This window comes from Coregonus lavaretus (assembly GCF_964263955.1).
Source record: "Coregonus lavaretus genome assembly, chromosome: 17".
Classification (NCBI taxonomy): Eukaryota; Metazoa; Chordata; class Actinopteri; order Salmoniformes; family Salmonidae; genus Coregonus; species Coregonus lavaretus.
In genome coordinates this window covers 22,590,193-22,609,564 of record NC_140004.1, presented here as the reverse complement: position 1 = coordinate 22,609,564, position 19,372 = coordinate 22,590,193, and the positions used below count along the sequence as shown (strand labels likewise).

The 19,372-nt window shown below is 45.5% G+C and overlaps 1 protein-coding gene across 1 annotated transcript in view; it reads left to right on the top strand.

Moving 5' to 3' along the window:
* adgra2 (adhesion G protein-coupled receptor A2) overlaps positions 1 to 19,372 on the top strand; it is a 56,858-nt gene that overhangs the window by 23,431 nt on the left and 14,055 nt on the right. The window contains exons 3-4 of the mRNA XM_084180902.1: positions 5,074 to 5,145; positions 18,899 to 18,970. Coding sequence (XP_084037028.1) covers positions 5,074 to 5,145; positions 18,899 to 18,970 — 144 coding nt within the window. The remainder of the gene's footprint in view (positions 1 to 5,073; positions 5,146 to 18,898; positions 18,971 to 19,372) is intronic.

Below are 19,372 nucleotides of genomic sequence, written 5' to 3'. Positions count from 1 at the left end.
CAAAGAGTCACACAGAGACACACACAGAGACACCCACATAGACACAGAGACACACAGAGACACAGAGAGACACAGAGAAACAAAGAGACACACAGAGAAACACAAAGTCACAGAGACACACAGAGACACAGAGAAACACAGAGAAAACCAGAGACACAGAGAAACACAGATGAACAGAGGCAAGCAAGTACATACACACAGAGACACTCACAGACATAGAGACATAGACACTCCCTCACACACACACAAATTCCATCTACCCAATCCTTCACACCTGTGTGAGTGTGTGGTAACGTTGGAGCTGATCAGAGACATGATCCACCCAGCTGAGGAGGTTTAGTCTGAGACAGACAGTATCCTGGAGTCACCATTTCTCCGCTCCTCTTTTCAGAGAGGAAGGAGCAGAAATAAATCAGTGAATGAATACAATTTGGGACATGCTGACATGCCCTCATGTCTCCCTCAAAGGCTTTGTGGGTTAAGGAAGCAAATTGAGCAAACCAACAAAGTGAGTGGCACGGCCCAGGGAGGGGTTCCTGTGGTTTGTACCACTGGGACAGGGCCCTTTGTCTGGCAGTCAGTGTGCATCTCACTGACTTACTGTCTCAGCCATGCACAAAGAGGGATGGCTAAGGTATAGCCTAATAGCAGTTTCTATAGAAACAGAGCTCAAGGATGGGATGTCTTTCTGTTTTTACAGTATGCTCTCCATCTCTCTGAGGTGAATATATCCAGTTGAGTAATCACATCATGGTACTGTATCCCCATTAGGAGAGACATGAGAGGAGATGAGAGGAGTATGTGTACCTGTCACCAGGGCTGTGACCTGTACACACTCAACCTCTAGCAACAACAGCAGACCTACTGCTCCAACAGTTGAATCATCTTGGAAGACCTGGCTCTTATCATTGGCCCTGCTGGTGTTTGATCTTCACTGAATGGCCTTAGATGAAGTGTCTGTATGTGTCCCCCCAGGCAGAGCTGCAGCCCAGGGTTTACACACAGATGTTAGATTTAATTACTGACTCTGATCTCTGATAGGCTGCTGGTCTGAAAGGGCCAAATGAATGAGGAGGCTAATGCAGCTCTGCTGTACCTTAGAGAATGTCTGGATTGAGTTAGTGCACTTTTCATATCGCGCACCATAGAGCTGCAACTGCATTTGGAGGCAGACTAACTCAATGTGCCATCTGTCAAGGGGGCAGTCAGTGTGTAGACACAGCAGGCCATTCAAACTACACAGGCCACTCTATCAAGTTGAGGGTGAGCAGCAGTGTTCCCCTCCTCCTCCTCCTCCTCCTCCTCCTCACTTCAGTGATGAATAGTGTATGTGACCCATGCTTTTTCAATCAAGCACAGACCTCGCTCATCTCTAGTGCTTCTGAAAATACTCCAATACTCTATACAGCCTTTGTGTATTTTGATGTAGGAGTGAAGGTTTCTCATATCCCTCGCTTGTTCTCTGTTCCGGTCGCTCCTGTCTTCCACCTGCTCATGGACAGTGTTCTGCTCTGCTCTGTGCATCTCCTGGCTGTCCAGGAAGTTCTCTCCTCCTGACCCATGACCTCTGTCTGTCGCGTCCTGAACAAACAGCTAATTGTCTGGTTTCCTGTTTAGCCTGATGGGAAGGAGCATACAGCCTATTTCAGGCTGTTTACAGAGCTCTGTCTCACCCTCGTTCTTTCTCGGTGTCTTACTCAGTATAGTTTGTGTTGATCCTGTGAAAGAACAATGTGCACTCTGCTACAGACATCAGAGATACACGGGTGTACTAGACTTGGAAAACGATACGCTAACGTCCTGAATCGCCAGCCCCTTTGTTTTCCTGGAAATTGAAGTGTTATGTTTCCACACAGTGGGTTCAATGTGCTTTACGCTACATGTTTGTGTATTTACTGATTCGAGCATTCAAGTTATTCTGTGCAACGTGGAAAATACTGTAGGTTTCATTATATTCTGTTGAAATGGATGCGCTTAAGGCTAATAGTTTTAGATCTGGCTAGGCCACTCCAGGATCTTAATGTGCTTCTTCTTGAGCCACTCCTTTGTTGCCTTGGCCGTTTGTTTTGGGTCATTGTCATGCTGGAATACCCATCCACGACCCATTTTCAATGCCCTGGCTGAGGGAAGGAGGTTCTCACCCAAGATTTGACAGTACATGGCCCCGTCCATCGTCCCTTGGATGCGGTGAAGTTGTCCTATCCCCTTAGCAGAAAAACACCCCCAAAGCATAATGTTTCCACCTCCATGTGTGACGGTGGGGATGGTGTTCTTGAGGTCATAGGCAGCATTCCTCCTCCTCCAAACACGGCGAGTTGAGTTGATGCCAAAGAGCTCGATTTTGGTCTCATCTGACCACAACACTTTCACCCAGTTCTCCTCTGAATCATTCAGATGTTCATTGGCAAACTTCAGACGGGCCTGTATATGTGCTTTCTTGAGCAGGGGGACCTTGCGGGCGCTGCAGGATTTCAGTCCTTCACGGCATAGTGTGTTACCAATTGTTTTCTTGGTGACTATGGTCCCAGCTGCCTTGAGATCATTGACAAGATCCTCCCGTGTAGTTCTGGGCTGATTCCTCACCGTTCTCATGATCATTGCAACTCCACGAGGTGAGATCTTGCATGGAGCCCCAGGCCGAGGGAGATTGACAGTTATTTTGTGTTTCTTCCATTTGCGAAGAATCGCACCAACTGTTGTCACCTTCTCACCAAACTGCTTGGCGATGGTCTTGTAGCCCTTGTGTAGGTCTACAATCTTGTCCCTGACATCCTTGGAGAGCTCTTTGGTCTTGGCCATGGTGGAGAGTTTGGAATCTGATTGATTGATTGCTTCTGTGGACAGGTGTCTTTTATACAGGTAACAAACTGAGATTAGGAGCACTCCCTTTAAGAGTGTGCTCCTAATCTCAGCTCGTTACCTGTATAAAAGACACCTGGGAGCCAGAAATCTTTCTGATTGAGAGGGGGTCAAATACTTATTTCCCTCATTAAAATGCAAATTAATTTATAACATTTTTGACATGCGTTTTTCTGGATTTTTTTGTTGTTATTCTGTCTCTCACTGTTCAAATAAACCTACCATTAAAATTATAGACTGATCATTTCTTTGTCAGTGGGCAAACGTACAAAATCAGCAGGGGATCAAATACTTTTTTCCCTCACTGTATCTGCACGCACTCACGCACACACACATACACACAGTCCTCAGACTAATCGGCCTCTGTCTGAATAATAAGCTTAGTCAAAAAGGAACTCTCTGTATCTAAACTTCTGTGTTGAATTAAATGGCTTGTTGCTTTGCCAGATGTGACTGTCTGCTCTGCTATCTGTATTGAATTATTCAGGCAGTTCCGGATCTTCTGTAGCTTTCATCTCAGGCCTGCATCGAGTTATATGAGAGATACTGTGCCTAATTGAAGCGTGAGACCATAGGTCACAGGTTCAAATTCAGGCGACGCCCTAGGACGACAACGATACACATGAGTCTGCATTTTCTGCACATTTATTTGCATATGGATTTGAATATAATTTATTCTGGGGAAAAAAGGAAGGGAAAGCATTAGCCTAGTTGAAGTAGACGGCTAGATAGCTACACTGTCGGTATACCAATGTTATAGTTTATTTCTTACAGTGCTGATTAAGTGACTAATGACCAATGTATTCATTATCAACCATTTAGTTGACAAAGTGACCGGTTGGTGCTGCACAAGGGGAGTGGTGATTAAATCTGTTCATTAAGCGAGGAGATGAGGGCTGTGTTTTTATTGATGTGGCAGGAAGTTTGGGGACTGGCTGATTCTGCTGCATCTGTAAATCTCACAGGCTGTTCACAGTCAGCTTCCTTTTTTAAACACACACACACATACACCCGTGCTCCGCGTCGATTAAAAACACACTTCATCTCACTAACAGCCTATTAAGTGCCCCGGGGAATAAGGAGAGGGTGTTGTGAGGCGGGGGTGGGGGGGTGTTAATGACGGCGGGCTGTCGCCTGAGAAGGGCCCCTGCTTTACTCTGCTACCCCGATGAGGGGCCAGGATCACAGAGACACGGTGTGGCAGAAACACAGCCAACCTGACAGGATCCACGACACACAGCCAACCTGACAGGACCCACGACACACAGCCAACCTGACAGGGGCCACGACACACAGCCAACCTGACAGGGGCCACGACACACAGTCAACCTGACAGGGGCCACGACACACATCCAACCTGTCAGGGGCCACGACACACAGTCAACCTGACAGGGGCCACGACACAGGGCTTTATAGAGTAGTGGGGGGGGGGGGGGGGGTCCTCTCCTGAGGAGGTTACACTGATAGGGAATGTCACAGCGGACCCTATGAAGGCCTGGCTGTGTCTGGGGCAGGGCAGAGGGTTAGGGCTGGTGGGATTCTGTAGTGGTGTGGAATGTAAAGATAGCCTCTCTGTCCGTCTGAGCTGACTCAGACAGCACTGTGTCCTGGCTGATTACTTTAAATATTGTTTCCCATGATGCCGTCTGAGACAAAGTGGATTGCCTGCTCTGCTCAGTGCATGCTGGGCTTAGAAAGCCCCTCGCCCTCTTGTCTGATAAGGGCCCTATAAGCCAAATTATTTGCCAATGGGGAAAGGGTAATTGTCATGTCGATCGCAAGACTTTCCTTTGATTTGGACGCCGTTGGCTTCTGATGTAAAAATGTATCCAGGATGATTATCATGATTACAGCTTCCTACCCCCCCCCACCCCACCCCCACCCCAATCTCAATTTCCTATTTATTCTTTAGGATTCATTGGAAACAGGATTCCTGCTGCTCGGGAAATCAACATGCAATTTGCTTATCCTCTCATAAAGATTCTGACCCTCTTAGAGGAGTCCTACTTTTATCTGAAATCCATTCTCTGGGCAAATTGAGTTGTTGGTCATTTATTTCTCTGCTTTTCCCCTTACTCCTTTCATATCCTAATTAGGGGTCTGACAAATAGAACTCGTAGGCTACTGTATGAGTTGGATGTGTGTGTTTTTGCTTTTCGATATTTTGTTGAAGCACAACTAATGATATCTTGCTTTGTTCTTTTTTTTTTACAGAATTTTGAGCAACAATCGGATCAGGGTTCTGAGAAATGGATCCTTTCTTGGACTCTATGCCCTGGAGAAACTGTGAGTAACGCTGGTCATTTTCACATCATCTGAGTCTGTCCTGGGGTCTCACTCATAGGCTCAACATTGGCAGGTTTAAAGACAACAGGTTAGATGATGTGTGCTTGGAGGCCACATGGCCCCACAGAGACAGGGTGTCAGGGAGATCTATGCATCTCGCAGCTCGGCTATCCAGTGGCCTGGCTTCAGCAGGAAAGATGAAATACTGAGAGTGGTTATTTATGTGAAAAGATCGCATAATTACACCACCATCCGTCATTATCAGGGAAGCCCTGCTCTACAGGACAAGATAAGGGGATCCATGGGAGGAGGAGGCTATTGGCGCTGCCTGCGCTGCCTGTGGCTCAGACTGAGACAGGCAGCTGGCTGGCTGGCTCTACGCTATGGAGGTAGGGTCTCAGTGCCTAGCTAGTTCACTGGCTGTTTATTATCGATCCTTACAGTTTAGATGACAGTTGAGTCCTCTGAGGATTTGATCTTCATCAGTGGCACAAAATGTCCTTGCTGTTGTCAACATAAGAACACATATAAAGGCTGAGTGACACTAATGAAGGGAGTTTTACATTGCGTCAACAAAATGAGAGTAAACAGTGTTGTACTGTACAGTATGTATAAAATGGGGCCAACAACTGTGCATGTCTAGGAGGCAGCAGTTTTGGGGGAGGGGCGGGGGGAGGTGGTGCTTAAGCAAAATTAGTTCCACATGTCACTCTGAGCTGCCACACATGAAGTTAACAAGCTTTTCTAAAATGTTGGAAGAAAGAAAAATATGGTAATTCGCTGCAGTTGTTAGCTTGTTAGTACCTACCTACTGGATCTCAACCCAGACATGCCAGGCCTGAAAAAAGAGCTAAATCTGCTGAAACTGCTAGACCCTCTTTTATTGTCTGCCATGTGAGCTACGCCAGGCAAGAAAACCTGTGTGACCGTGTTCTTACCTTCTTCTTAGGCTCTCTATTACCCAAAGGAGAAGTCATAGTTAGAGCCTCACCCATTTCAAGCTTAGTTTGATCATCTTTATGACCTGTATTGTTAGACCCTTTAGCTGAGATTTGATTAGTGGTATGGGGCTTTGGCAAACTAGAGGCTTGAGCAGAACTGTTTGTTTGATGTAAAACGAGATGATATTGCTTGTTTTTGCAAGTGCAGAAAAGCCCCCCCAGAGTGCCATGGGTAACCTAAGCTTGCCCACTAACAGGCTCTTGTACCTGGGACAGTGGTAAAACTAGCATGGGGTAGGGGGTGGAGCAGGCCTGCAGGGCTACAGTACAACTAGGACCTAGTGAGAGAGACACAGAACCCAGAACACACACACACAAAAAAATGTAATTTTTTCACATGTGAAATCATGTGAAAACATGTGTTTTTGGAACACTTCACGTGTGATCACATGTTTTCAAGTGTATTTTCATGTTATCACATGTGTAGTAACATGTTGTCACGTTATCACATTAACTTCACATAAAATCACATGTGTTTTTTCTGTAAGGGCACACACACACACACACACACACTCAGCAGGAGCTGTGGGCGTCTGCCGCAAAAGATGACATGTTGTAAATCACACAGGGCTTGTTTCACTCCTCTGCTCAGACCTCTGCCCTCCACCAGCCCTCTGACACACTGCACTGGAGGTCTGCTCACTCATCTTGAGCTTCACACTCTGTAATTCAGCATTTCATGACTTACGCTTAAAAAATGTCTTCATATAAAAATATACCACCTTGACATAATTCAAAATCCAATGGGGCAAAGATGGATAGGAACGGATACATGCACATGTGAAGTTAAAAAACAAGACTGCAAAATGTATTTAGCTTATTGTCCACCTACTGTGCTCCTCCCTCTGCGAGCTGCTGGGTTGTTTTGTTTGGTCTCTAGCTTGGTCACCATTCAGGTCTGCTCATTATTTCCAGCCTGTTGTCTACATGTGCTTGTCATTTGGTCCAGTGGCTAGCAGTTACTCATATACAGTATGTGGTCAGCGGTGTAATCAGAGGCCAACCCACGAGGGCCGGGTAAACACACACCAGGGAATAACACCACAGCAGTCCTTCCCTAAATTCAGGAGGGCAACCAGACAGTCAACTGCACCCAAATCTCAGTGGATCTCAGTCTCAACTTCAGTGTCTGTCTACCTCTGTGTGTGGATCCTATTATGGGCATCCCAAACTCCTCCATGCATAATTTCCAGAAGTCAATGTCTAAACAGACCTGCTGTCCCTCTCAGCCTACTCAGCCATGTTTGAAACAGCAGTCCAAGGAGAGGCAGAGCAGAGTATAATCAGAGCTGTGTGAGTATGAAAGCACAGCTACAGGGCAGGAACCCCTCCTCCAACCAGAGCAGAGTAGACCACACCAAACTGTGGACTCCTCCACACAGTTAGCCCTTTCCTTGGGCCAAACATCCCCAAAGCCACTATTGCCTTCATAAACTGCCAACTTGCCAAGCCACCCAAGTGCAGAGAGCAATTTAGCATTGTTTATTTTGCCTCTTACAGGACATCTGTGTAGTTCTTTTTGAAAGGTTTGTATCCCAATATGTACAGTTGTATCTACTGCATACTTCAGCGTTCTAGTGTACGACACAGCTTTCTATGTACACACACACACACACACACACACACACACACACACACACACACACACACACACACACACACACACAAAAACCTTTCCTGGTACATCCACCTCCTCGCAGCACACCCTCTCTGATGGGAGTTGACGCAGGCCCTAACGAGGCGGGTCCACTAACGAGCAAGGACTTTTATGAGTTGTGGACAGATCCCAGCGGCCTGTCCTGCACTGATTTGAGGCGAGGTAATGAGAATAATGAGCAGAGAGGGGGTCTGGCTCCTGTCCAATGGGCCCCCACTACACCATGGGACACAGGACAGCCAGGGCACAAGGGGCCCTCATTACCAGCCTGCTCACCCTACAGGGAGAGATGGAGCACTAAGGGGAGAGGGAGAACAGAGGGGAGAGGTAAAGTGGAGCAGTAGAGAGTGGATAGGTGAAGGAGCAGGAGCACTGTGGTGGACAGGAAAGGAAGAGCTAAGTTAGCTGCATGGGATTAGGTCTGCCACGCAGGATGGAGCCAGTTCACAGCCTTTTCAAAAGTCACTGTTTGATGTGATCCTTCCTGACCTATACATTTCCTTCATAGCCATTCATAGCCATTCATAGTTATTCTAACCATGGTTTGTGTGTAATAAATGTTTGGTTTGCAGTGGGCCTGTTTTACCTCTCTTTACCCTCACTTCCTGCCTAGTTGAAGCCACTTCAGCTAAGAACAGGAAATACACACTTGCTTGTGATTTATATAGAAGGCTGAGAATGAGGGGATGTTTGCATTGAAACTACTGGTCATCATAAGTCAAGAAGGGCATGGGAATTTGTAGATGTGGAGAGGGAGACAGTTTAGCAGAGGGTTAATGTCCTTGATATGATTGAAATAAGTCTACTGTGTCTCTGAAATACTGTGTCCTATTCATTCATATTTGTCCCGATAACATCAGTTATATAAAGTAGAGGCAGGAGCCTCTCAAGCTGTGCTTGAGCCCGGCTGAAGCAGACCTTGAAATCGTCTCTGCCATTCTGAGAAGTCAGGGTTAGGAACTAGGCCAAGTTAAACAACTTTACCATCTGACGCAGGGGAAGTGGAGACGAAATGGCTAAAGATGGTATGAAGACTGTTGGTTAAAGAGAGTGAGTGCACCAGCAGTTTCCCTTATATAAAGTCTTGTTGTTTTCTTTGGTGGGGGAGATTAACATTATTTCCACAGAGGCTAAGCAAATTATACCTTGATGAGTGGGAGTAGTGCAGAGGTGGGCACTGCTTTGCCATGTAAATCCAGTGGTGGCCGTGGCCATGGCTAGGAGCCCTACTGTCTAGACCCCTCTGGGCACAACAGAACAGAGTCCAGATCCAGGCTGCAGGAATGCTCTGATTTCAGCCATCCTCCCAAAAACAACCTGAAAACCTGGCTGGAGCAGAGATGGCTGGACACAGGAGTCTCATTTCTCACTAACCGAACAAATGAGCATTTGTGTTGTACTTTTTCCTGCATACGCTTTTGAATGGCCCCTGTGAGGCAACAGCCTCTTAATGAGTGTGCATGGCATGAGAGGTAGTGTGAGGAAGGGGTTAAGCGTGCTAGAGAGTGGAAACAGAAGGGGGGGGGGGGGGGGATGTTGGAGTTGATAGACTCCAGATGTGTCTGGGAGATAAACTGAGGGAACGGGGAGTGTTTGTATTGTAAGCTTAACTCAATCGTGGCTCTAGGGGTTTATTGAAACGGCGAGCAAGTCCTCTCATAAGCTCATTACTAAACAGAATTCTTCATATGCCAGTGGTTCTTAAACGCACATGCAGCAAACTTGATATGATTTCAATGGCTTTTTCTCCCTGTTTCCTTCCCCCCACTTCCATTCTCACTCCTTTTCTGCTTTCCTCTTTGCATCTCCCCCTCTCCCAGTCCTCTCCCCCTCTCTCTCTACCGGATGGTTCCACCACCCCTCTCTTTCTTTCACTACTCCTCTACTCGCTGCAGTCCGCCCACTGGATGCATTTTCACACATCGCCTGTGATTGTGCTCCTTTTCATTGATATTTTGTATGAACAGCATTGTTTACCAGTTCATTCCCTTTGGTAGAGTTGGCCCACTCCTATCGCTGAATGAAGTATTACCAGACTACTGTCTGCGAGCTCATTGGCAGAGCGGTGGAGGAGGTGGCCTATTTCTGGCTTTGTTTCTGTCTGCTTTTCAAATAACGTTATGGATTTACTACATTTTCATATTTTCATTGCCTGTTTTATTAGGACCCTTCTGTTCATTTACTGCTGAAAACTGTAGAATATAAGAGCCGGCTGGTTTTCAGGACTAATATCTCCACACTGTTATGATAGTCCTACACGGGGACAGTTGTTCATATACAAACAGGAAAAAGTAGCCAACAAGAAAGACAAAAAATATATGAATGACCTCTATACTGTTGACGTAAAGTGTATTGTGCTCAATTACTCAGTCTTTCTTTCATGAAGTTGTGTATAACAGTGTTGCTAACAGGACCTCATGCATACTAATTACAATCAAGAGTACAGCCAAAGTGGGCATCGCCTGCCTTTTGTCATCTAGCCCTGTTCCTTCCAGAACTCAGAGTTGGAGTCAGTAAGTCCACAGAGTTTTCCTTGGCAGAATAATCTCCAGTACCCCTAGCAGCAGACTGTAGAAACATATAATCAACCTAGGAAATGTTACACTTCAAATAAAAGTATACATGGCTATTTCAGTACATCCTTTCCCCAACTAGCGTGCAGTTTGTACCACAGTTTAAATTACTGCCAGTCATGGCCAGAGCTGTGGCCATATTCCTTCAGGACAGTTCACTCTAAAGCTCTGTGACATGGCATGGTTGAGATTACCCAGTGTTGGAACAGGCTCCTATTTAGTTGCACCCAACATCAGATGTAAACATATGTACTTTCAGGTGAGGCACTATTTACAGCATGATTTGAAATCACCTGGATGTTTTTTAATGGTATTTCCAACTGAGGGTTGTATGTATGTGCCAGTGGCCTCTTTTGATTGTGTTTTCAAGGGTAATGATGGGGCTTGTTTATTCTTTGTTATCAGCAGGTCATTATTGCTATGAAAGAAAAGGCTGCATGTAGTGGGGTAGAACTGCAGCTCTGGACTGTAGAACAAACCGACATGGCTAAAGCAACTGATTTCCATATGCACACGAGCTAATGTAGATTAGGGATCTAATCTGAGGGGAACCAGACAAAGAAAATAAAGAAAATAATCTGTGGAAGGGGCAGAAAAGCAGGAAATTAGTAGAAAAACAAGAGCTCGGCAGATCCTGGTTTCCTGTTTTGCTGGAAGGCAGGACTAGGTTTGGGGGCTGTGTTACAGAGCCCCCATTGTGAGCAAGTGTGTTGAGGAATGGGGGGGTCTAGGGGGCCATTACACAGGCCCACCCCCCATCCCCACCTGCCCCTCCCTACAGGGGAAAAGCAGCTAGTTAAAAAAAGAGAAATAGGAAACTGTAAAAAATAAACGTGCAAGGGCCAATGTGCTGGAGACGCCAACGAGACAGGAAATGACACGCGGCACAAAAATGGTCTCCACTGACCTCTGTTGGGACCAAGGTGCCAGTTAACCATTAAGACCTTCTTTCGTTCTCTCTGTCTCATTATGAACACCCAAACAAACACTTGTTTCATACCGTAGAAGGTTGATAGTGTGACCTGGTTGTGCATCTGCAGATAGGTACAGTATAGAAAATGGGGAATGGAATACCCTTTCTCTCTACTTATAAAAACCCTATTCCCAATGGAGTGAAACAGGAAATTCTTGATTCCAGTCTGGGTGATAATGAGTGGCTGTTGCCTGGCTTCAGTCATTCTCCCAGCGCTCCCCAGGGCTATGGCCTGAACAATGTCACTGGAGCACTCCATCCCCTGCCACTGTGGGCCTGATAATGGAGCGCTCCACAGTCTGGAGCGCTATGCAACAGTCGTCTTAATTATGACCGTCTTGCTGCCCTGCGAGCACGTCTCTCCCCTCCTCTCATCTCCCCTCCTCTCCAGCCTGGGCCCCAGATGGTTATGCCCCCGTCCCGTCACAGACAGGAATGACTCTTCAGAGCAGCACAGGACCAGCCCCATTGATCAGGAGAAGACTTGGAGAAAAAATACAGTCTTTAATGGCAGCCCCTGGTGTTAGGCACAGCCGAAGAACACAATGGCTCTTTTTAGACTGGCAGTGGGTTGGATGCTGTCAAAGCCCAATCATATGGGCCACATGTGGTGTAGAGGATAAAGCACTGGGCTTAGAGGGATGTTGGTTACAAATCCATTTGGGAATCAGTTATTTCTCCTTTTAAAGTTTTTTTTGTTTGTTGACATTTTGGTGCAGATTGTCAGGTTATCAGTCCTTCGCCGTCATGTCCTATAGTCACAGACGCACAGGAGAGCTTTACCTATTTTTTCTCTGGCCATGGTATTACTACGTAAGTCAGAAGTTTGATTCAATATTTTTGTTCTGCGACTATAAGGGACGATAGGTGACAGTGGGAGGGAGTGGATAAGAGTCAATATAAGGGAGGGAAAATGACACTACAACATTTCCTGTGTTTGTTGTTGGGACCCCAATGATAAAAACATACCCAGCATCACATTCCAGATCCACAGAAGACCTATGGCTGCAATTCCATGCCAGTATGTTTTAAGGTGAGCATTTGCATTTGAAATTTCTTCTGAAATTGTGTATGCTGCTCCTCTTTGCTGGTGACAGCTGCTGTCATCAGTGTGAGGGCCAGTGTGCTGTGAAGTCGATGCCTGGGAGGGTGCTCACTCAGAGGGCAGAAGGAAGTAATTGCCTGGGTGTGTGGCCTGCTGGGCCTGCATGGGGCTGCATGGGGCTGCATGGGGCTGCTGGCTCTGTTGACTCTGGTGCTCTCCTCCATATTCCCCAGCTCGGTGATAAGAGAGTGTATTGGAATACCCGACTGTGGATATTCATAGGCCTAAAGCACACACTGCTCTGCCCCTTCTAAGGCTGTGTATGAAAGGGCAGATTGTGGAGAGTATAGATGTATGGGTGTACATGAGACTTGTCCTCCCGAGTGGCGCAGTGGTCTAAGGCACTGCATCGCAGTGCTAGCTGTGCCACTAAAGATCCTGGTTCGAATCCAGGCTCTGTCGTAGCCGGCCGTGACTGGGAGACCCATGGGGCGGCGCACAATTGGCCCAGCGTCGTCCAGGGTAGGGGAGGGGAATGGCTGGGATGTAGCTCAGTTGGTAGAGCATGGTGTTTGATTGTTGGTTGTGGGTTCGATTCCCACGGGGGGCCAGTATGAAAAATAAAATAAATAATGTATGCTGGATAAGAGCGTCTGCTAAATGACTAAAATGTAAATGTAGTATCTGAAGACTGCTGTTGACACATTGGGCATCAGGTTCACCTTCTGAGAGGGAACTTGTGCAAGGGGTCTATGTGGTACAGAGTGTGTGTGTCTCTAGCACAGTAGTGTGTATGTATGTGTATAGGAACATTCCCAGAACATTAGCTAAGATTCCCATTAAGTTCTAAGGGTTGTATCTAACATTCAAATGATAACATCCCAAAAAAACATGTTTTTCAAATAAAATATCATTGGAATGTTCTCCTAACATTCACCTTAAATATTGTGCACAACATCTGGAACAACCAGAACATTCCCCCAAAGTTCTAATTAGGTTTCCAAGTAATGTAATAACACAATGTACCAGTAATGTTTTCCCAGCAAACCAAAATTGGTTCTGGAAAGTTCCCAAAACATACATTAGGTTGCAGCAAATGTTCTCATAACACAAAAACATTGAAAAAACATTCACTTCTAACAAGAATGTTATCAGAACACATTTTGTCTGTTCTTTAAAGTACCCAGAATGTTTTTTTAGGTTGTGGGAACATTGTGGGGTTATGACAAGATATAGGTTCCCAAAACACTAAAACTGTCCAGTTGTGCTGACATTCAGATAATGTTTGTATCAAGGTGCACAAAACATTCCTTTGATGTTGCAATAATGTTGACAGAACAGCCTTTCTGAGTTCTTTAAAGGTTCCCAGAACATTTAATTAAGTTATGGGAGTTGTCTGAGATGTTGCAATAATATTATTGTGATATTCACATAAGTCTGTTTTTATGACGTTCATAGCATATTTGTTTTAGGTTTAACATAATATTCCATTGACGTTCACACTATATACATTTACCTTCTCTTGGAGGTCCTCAGATCATTTCAAGAACATTTAGAAAATGTTATATTTAAGTTTTACCTAATATTACCACAACATTCTCAGCATGCAAATGTGTAGCTCTTTAAAGCATATTGGAATACATCTCCATGATGTTTCTATCCAGATAAAAATGGTAATTCACATTTGAGGACTGTATTGTAGGTGATATAGAGACACATGGTATTTTAATTTAATTCATAGGACATTTGAACAGCATTTAATCATACAGACGCAACCAGATGTTTTCCACTTCATATGTTGACAATCTGCACATTATTTAATTCATAGGACATTTGAACAGCATTTAATCATACAAACACAACCATATGTTTTACACTTCATATGTTGACAATCTGAACATGTGGGGTTTGAACCTGCAATGTTTGGTTCCCAAGCCAGGTCTTTTATCCCAAGCCAGCATTCAATCATACATCCCAGACATTCGCACAACTGGACAGTTTTTGTGTGTTGGGCATATCTATTGTGATGTCCCCACAATGTTCTTACCAGACTTTTCTCACAACCTAAAGAAACATTCTGGGAACCTTTAAAGAACAGATTAAATGTGTTCTAGGAATGTTCTTGTAACATCAGGCGAATGTTATATACAAACATTCTATAATCATCAGTACGACTGGACAGATTTAGTGTTATGAGAACATTGACCACGACCTAACGAATGTTCTGGTAACTTTCACAGAACCAATTTTGGTTTGCTGGGTATATTCTGTGGTTCTTGGTGTATCAATGTAATGTAAGTATGTGTGTGTGTTTACGAGGAAAAGTGTAGGCTATGTCTAAGTCACAGGAGGTTGGTGGCATCTTAATTGGGGAGGACGGGCTCGTGGTAATGTCTGGAGCGGAAAAAGTGGAATGTTATCAAATACATCAAACACATGGTTTTCATGTGTTTGATGCCATTCCATTCGCGCCGTTCAATCCATTATTATGAGCCGTCCTCCCCTCAGCAGCCTCCTGTGGTCTATTGTGCACAGATTGCGTGTGTGTTTGTGTAGTACAGTAAGTGTGAGTCTGAGACACAGTAGTCACCATGAGGGAGGAAGTGGTAGGGTATCCCGAGTGGCGCAGTGGTCTAAGGCACTGCATCGCAGTGCTAGCTGTGCCACTAGAGATCCTGGTTCGAATCCAGGCTCTGTCGTAGCCGGCCGTGACCGGGAGACCCATGGGGCGGCGCACAATTGGCCCAGCGTTGTCCAGGGTAGGGGAGGGAATGGCCGGCAGGGATGTAGCTCAGTTGGTAGAGCATGGTGTTTGCAACGCCAGGGTTGTGGGTTCAATTCCAGTATAAAAATGTATGCACTAACTGTAAGTCGCTCTGGATAAGAGCGTCTGCTAAATGACTTAAATGTAAATGTAAATGTAAGTGGTGGGCAGCCCCACCTTTCATCACGGTGCTAATGAGCCCCGGGACACGCCAGGCTGGAAACAGTAGCATTGTTCTCCCCGCCCTGCTTAACAGCTCCAACGCGGCTTCTGACTAACTCTCTCTCTCTCTCTCTCACACACACACTCATACGCACACACACTAACATACACACACATACAAACACACACACACGTATGCACGCACGAACACACACACACACACACACACACAGACAGACAAACATATTGTAATTTGCACTCTCACACACTCAGACATTTTCTTAATGCAAGCGATTTCTTGCCCTCTCTCTCCCTCTCTCTCTCTCTCTCCATACATGTGCTGACTATGGTTTGCAGGTCAGCGTTGAAGCACATACAGTGGGGAAAAAAAGTATTTAGTCAGCCACCAATTGTGCAAGTTCTCCCACTTAAAAAGATGAGAGAGGCCTGTAATTTTCATCATAGGTACACGTCAACTATGACAGACAAAATGAGAAAAAATAATCCAGAAAATCACATTGTAGGATTTTTAATGAATTTATTTGCAAATTATGGTGGAAAATAAGTATTTGGTCAATAACAAAAGTTTCTCAATACTTTGTTATATACCCTTTGTTGGCAATGACACAGGTCAAACGTTTTCTGTAAGTCTTCACAAGGTTTTCACACACTGTTGCTGGTATTTTGGCCCATTCCTCCATGCAGATCTCCTCTAGAGCAGTGATGTTTTGGGGCTGTCGCTGGGCAACACAGACTTTCAACTCCCTCCAAAGATTTTCTATGGGGTTGAGATCAGGAGACTGGCTAGGCCACTCCAGGACCTTGAAATGCTTCTTACGAAGCCACTCCTTCATTGCCCGGGCGGTGTGTTTGGGATCATTGTCATGCTGAAAGACCCAGCCACGTTTCATCTTCAATGCCCTTGCTGATGGAAGGAGGTTTTCACTCAAAATCTCACGATACATGGCCCCATTCATTCGTTCCTTTACACGGATCAGTCGTCCTGGTCCCTTTGCAGAAAAACAGCCCCAAAGCATGATGTTTCCACCCCCATACTTCACAGTAGGTATGGTGTTCTTTGGATGCAACTCAGCATTCTTTGTCCTCCAAACACGACGAGTTGAGTTTTTACCAAAAAGTTCTATTTTGGTTTCATCTGACCATATGACATTCTCCCAATCCTCTTCTGGATCATCCAAATGCACTCTAGCAATATTCAGACAGGCCTGGACATGTACTGGCTTAAGCAGGCGGACACGTCTCGCACTGCAGGATTTGAGTCCCTGGCGGCGTAGTGTGTTACTGATGGTAGGCTTTGTTACTTTGGTCCCAGCTCTCTGCAGGTCATTCACTAGGTCCCCCCGTGTGGTTCTGGGATTTTTGCTCACCGTTCTTGTGATCATTTTGACCCTACGGGGTGAGATCTTGCGTGGAGCCCCAGTTCGAGGGAGATTATCAGTGGTCTTGTATGTCTTCCATTTCCTAATAATTGCTCCCACAGTTGATTTCTTCAAACCAAGCTGCTTACCTATTGCAGATTCAGTCTTCCCAGCCTGGTGCAGGTCTACAATTTTGTTTCTGGTGTCCTTTGTCAGCTCTTTGGTCTTGGCCATAGTGGAGTTTGGAGTGTGACTGTTTGAGGTTGTGGACAGGTGTCTTTTATACTGATAACAAGTTCAAACAGATGCCATTAATACAGGTAACGAGTGGAGGACAGAGGAGCCTCTTAAAGAAGAAGTTACAGGTCTGTGAGAGCCAGAAATCTTGCTTGTTTGTAGGTGACCAAATACTTATTTTCCACCATAATTTGCAAATAAATTCATAAAAAATCCTACAATGTGATTTTCTGGAGAAAAAAATTCTCAATTTGTCTTTCATAGTTGACGTGTACCTATGATGAAAATTACAGGCCTCTCTCATCTTTTTAAGTGGGAGAACTTGCACAAATAGTGGCTGACTAAATACTTTTTTTCCCCACTGTACCTAACAGATATGGCAAGGTAGCGTAGTTCTGTGAGCTCTCTGGTCAGGATAAACTTCCACCTCTGTAAAAAGCTGTGAAGTTGTTGCTAAGTGTTCTGCCAGTGGACTGGCATACTGTGCTGAAAAATCTGGTCAGCTTTGTCCAAGCCTGTCTGTCTTACTGCTTTCAGATAGACACATCCGTCTCTGGTCCACTCAGTCTCAGCCAGGACAACACTACATTAGACCAGCTCTATCATTATGTTACTGTATATACTGTCATTCTGATATGAGTGATGATGGCCCCAGATAGTCCTGACCAAAACTGATCCTGACCAATAAACACCCTGCCTGTATCTCAAGGTATTGTAGCCATGCTACTCTCTCTCTCTCTCTCTCTCTCTCTCTCTCTCTCTCTCTCTCTCTCTCTCTCTCTCTCTCTCTCTCTCTCTCTCTCTCTTTCTCTCTCTCTCGTAATTACTGGAAACCATTCTCAGAATGAATCTGCCCTGATTTGATCAAAATAGCTCATCTCTTGGACGGAGGACAAGAGTGGGCGAGGAGATGTCTGAGGTTTGGGGGGGGCTAACATTTTAAATGGTGTGATGCGGTGTGGTTAGGAAAATAGATCTGAGATAATGCATTGTGGGATAGTGGAGCAGAAAGTCCCTGAAGTTTCTGGCTACCACAATGGCATGCTGGGAAGGATTGGAATTGGGGGGGGGGTGGGGGGGGGGGGGGGGGGGGGGTGGACTGCTTCCTCCCTAAACGTTGGTGTTGATGTCTGGGAGCTTCTGTAAGGAAATCCTCCTCTGTGACTGTTCCTTGGGGAGCAGGCGTTTTTCATGCTGTAGGAACAAGGATCACATTGCCTTCACATGTCAGCCCTGTCCTGCCTACAACCCTTTGTCTGATGACCTCCTCCAACCTTGCTATTCCCACCTGGCCAATAAAGAGCTTCCCTGAGTTTCAGAGGTTAATTCTCCGGCAGGTCTGACTGCGGATGGAGAAGGGTATGTGGTTGAGTGGTTTAACACATGGGCATGGCTGAGCAAGGCACGGCAAGAGGGTGGGGTGAAATGTGACGGGTAGTATGAAATTAGACCTTCAAAGGTAGAAATTCATATTTATGGTTTGGCAATAGCCAGAGTAACTTTATCTTGGGAAGAGTTGTTTTCAAAAGAGTACCGAAAGTGTATGCACTCCTATTTGATTCCAGCAATATTTTCTTTGGTCAAGTATTGGCATCCTTGCTAGACCCAAGTCCAGGTGGCTGTTGGGGTAAGATTTCCAAACCATCTGAATGCAGAAATATCCTGCTGTGTCCCACTGGTGGGGCCATGGTTGGAGCATATGTATCCACTCCCAGTCATTTGAAAGAAACCTCTGTATTGCTGATCCAGGCTGAATATTGTATCCAGCTATTCACTGTTCATACTGTATTTACTCAGAAATGAATATGTTTTAATGAAACCCTGGTGATTGCCCTCAAGCCTTAGTTTGGGGATGTTATGGGCCAATGTTTCAACTAGTTCTGTGCAAGGCCCTAGGTCTCCTCATTGACATGCAGTCTAATGTCTTATATTATTTTAATTTCTCTTTCTCTCTCCCCCCAGGGACCTCAGGAGCAACCTCATCAGCACCATCATGCCTGGAGCCTTCCAAAGTTTATCTAAACTTCGGAAGCTGTAAGTGCATACAGTATCAGCTCTGTTTTCATTATATCTTGTGCACTGTAAACAGTCATATTACGTATATAAATAGTGGGTTTAGTTGCCACGGTTTCCCTGCATGGCTCTGTATTGAGTATTTTCAAAACCAGCACACATAGTCACAACATTTTATGACACATAAAACTGTATGTAAAAGCCTGGCTGGCTCAGAGATGTGTTGTGGATGACTGTGCTAAGTGTATGTGCTGGTCTGTGCTGATCTCTGTGGGGCCTGGGATGACATGTCTAGTGCCCTGCTCTGCCGCCATGGAAACCTCAGGGCCACGCAGAGGCTCCTCACACGTCATTGGATGTGACAGGGCAGCAGTTTGCGGTCGCTCGTAGCTCACTCATTGTGTGTTTGGACAATCGGCTCTG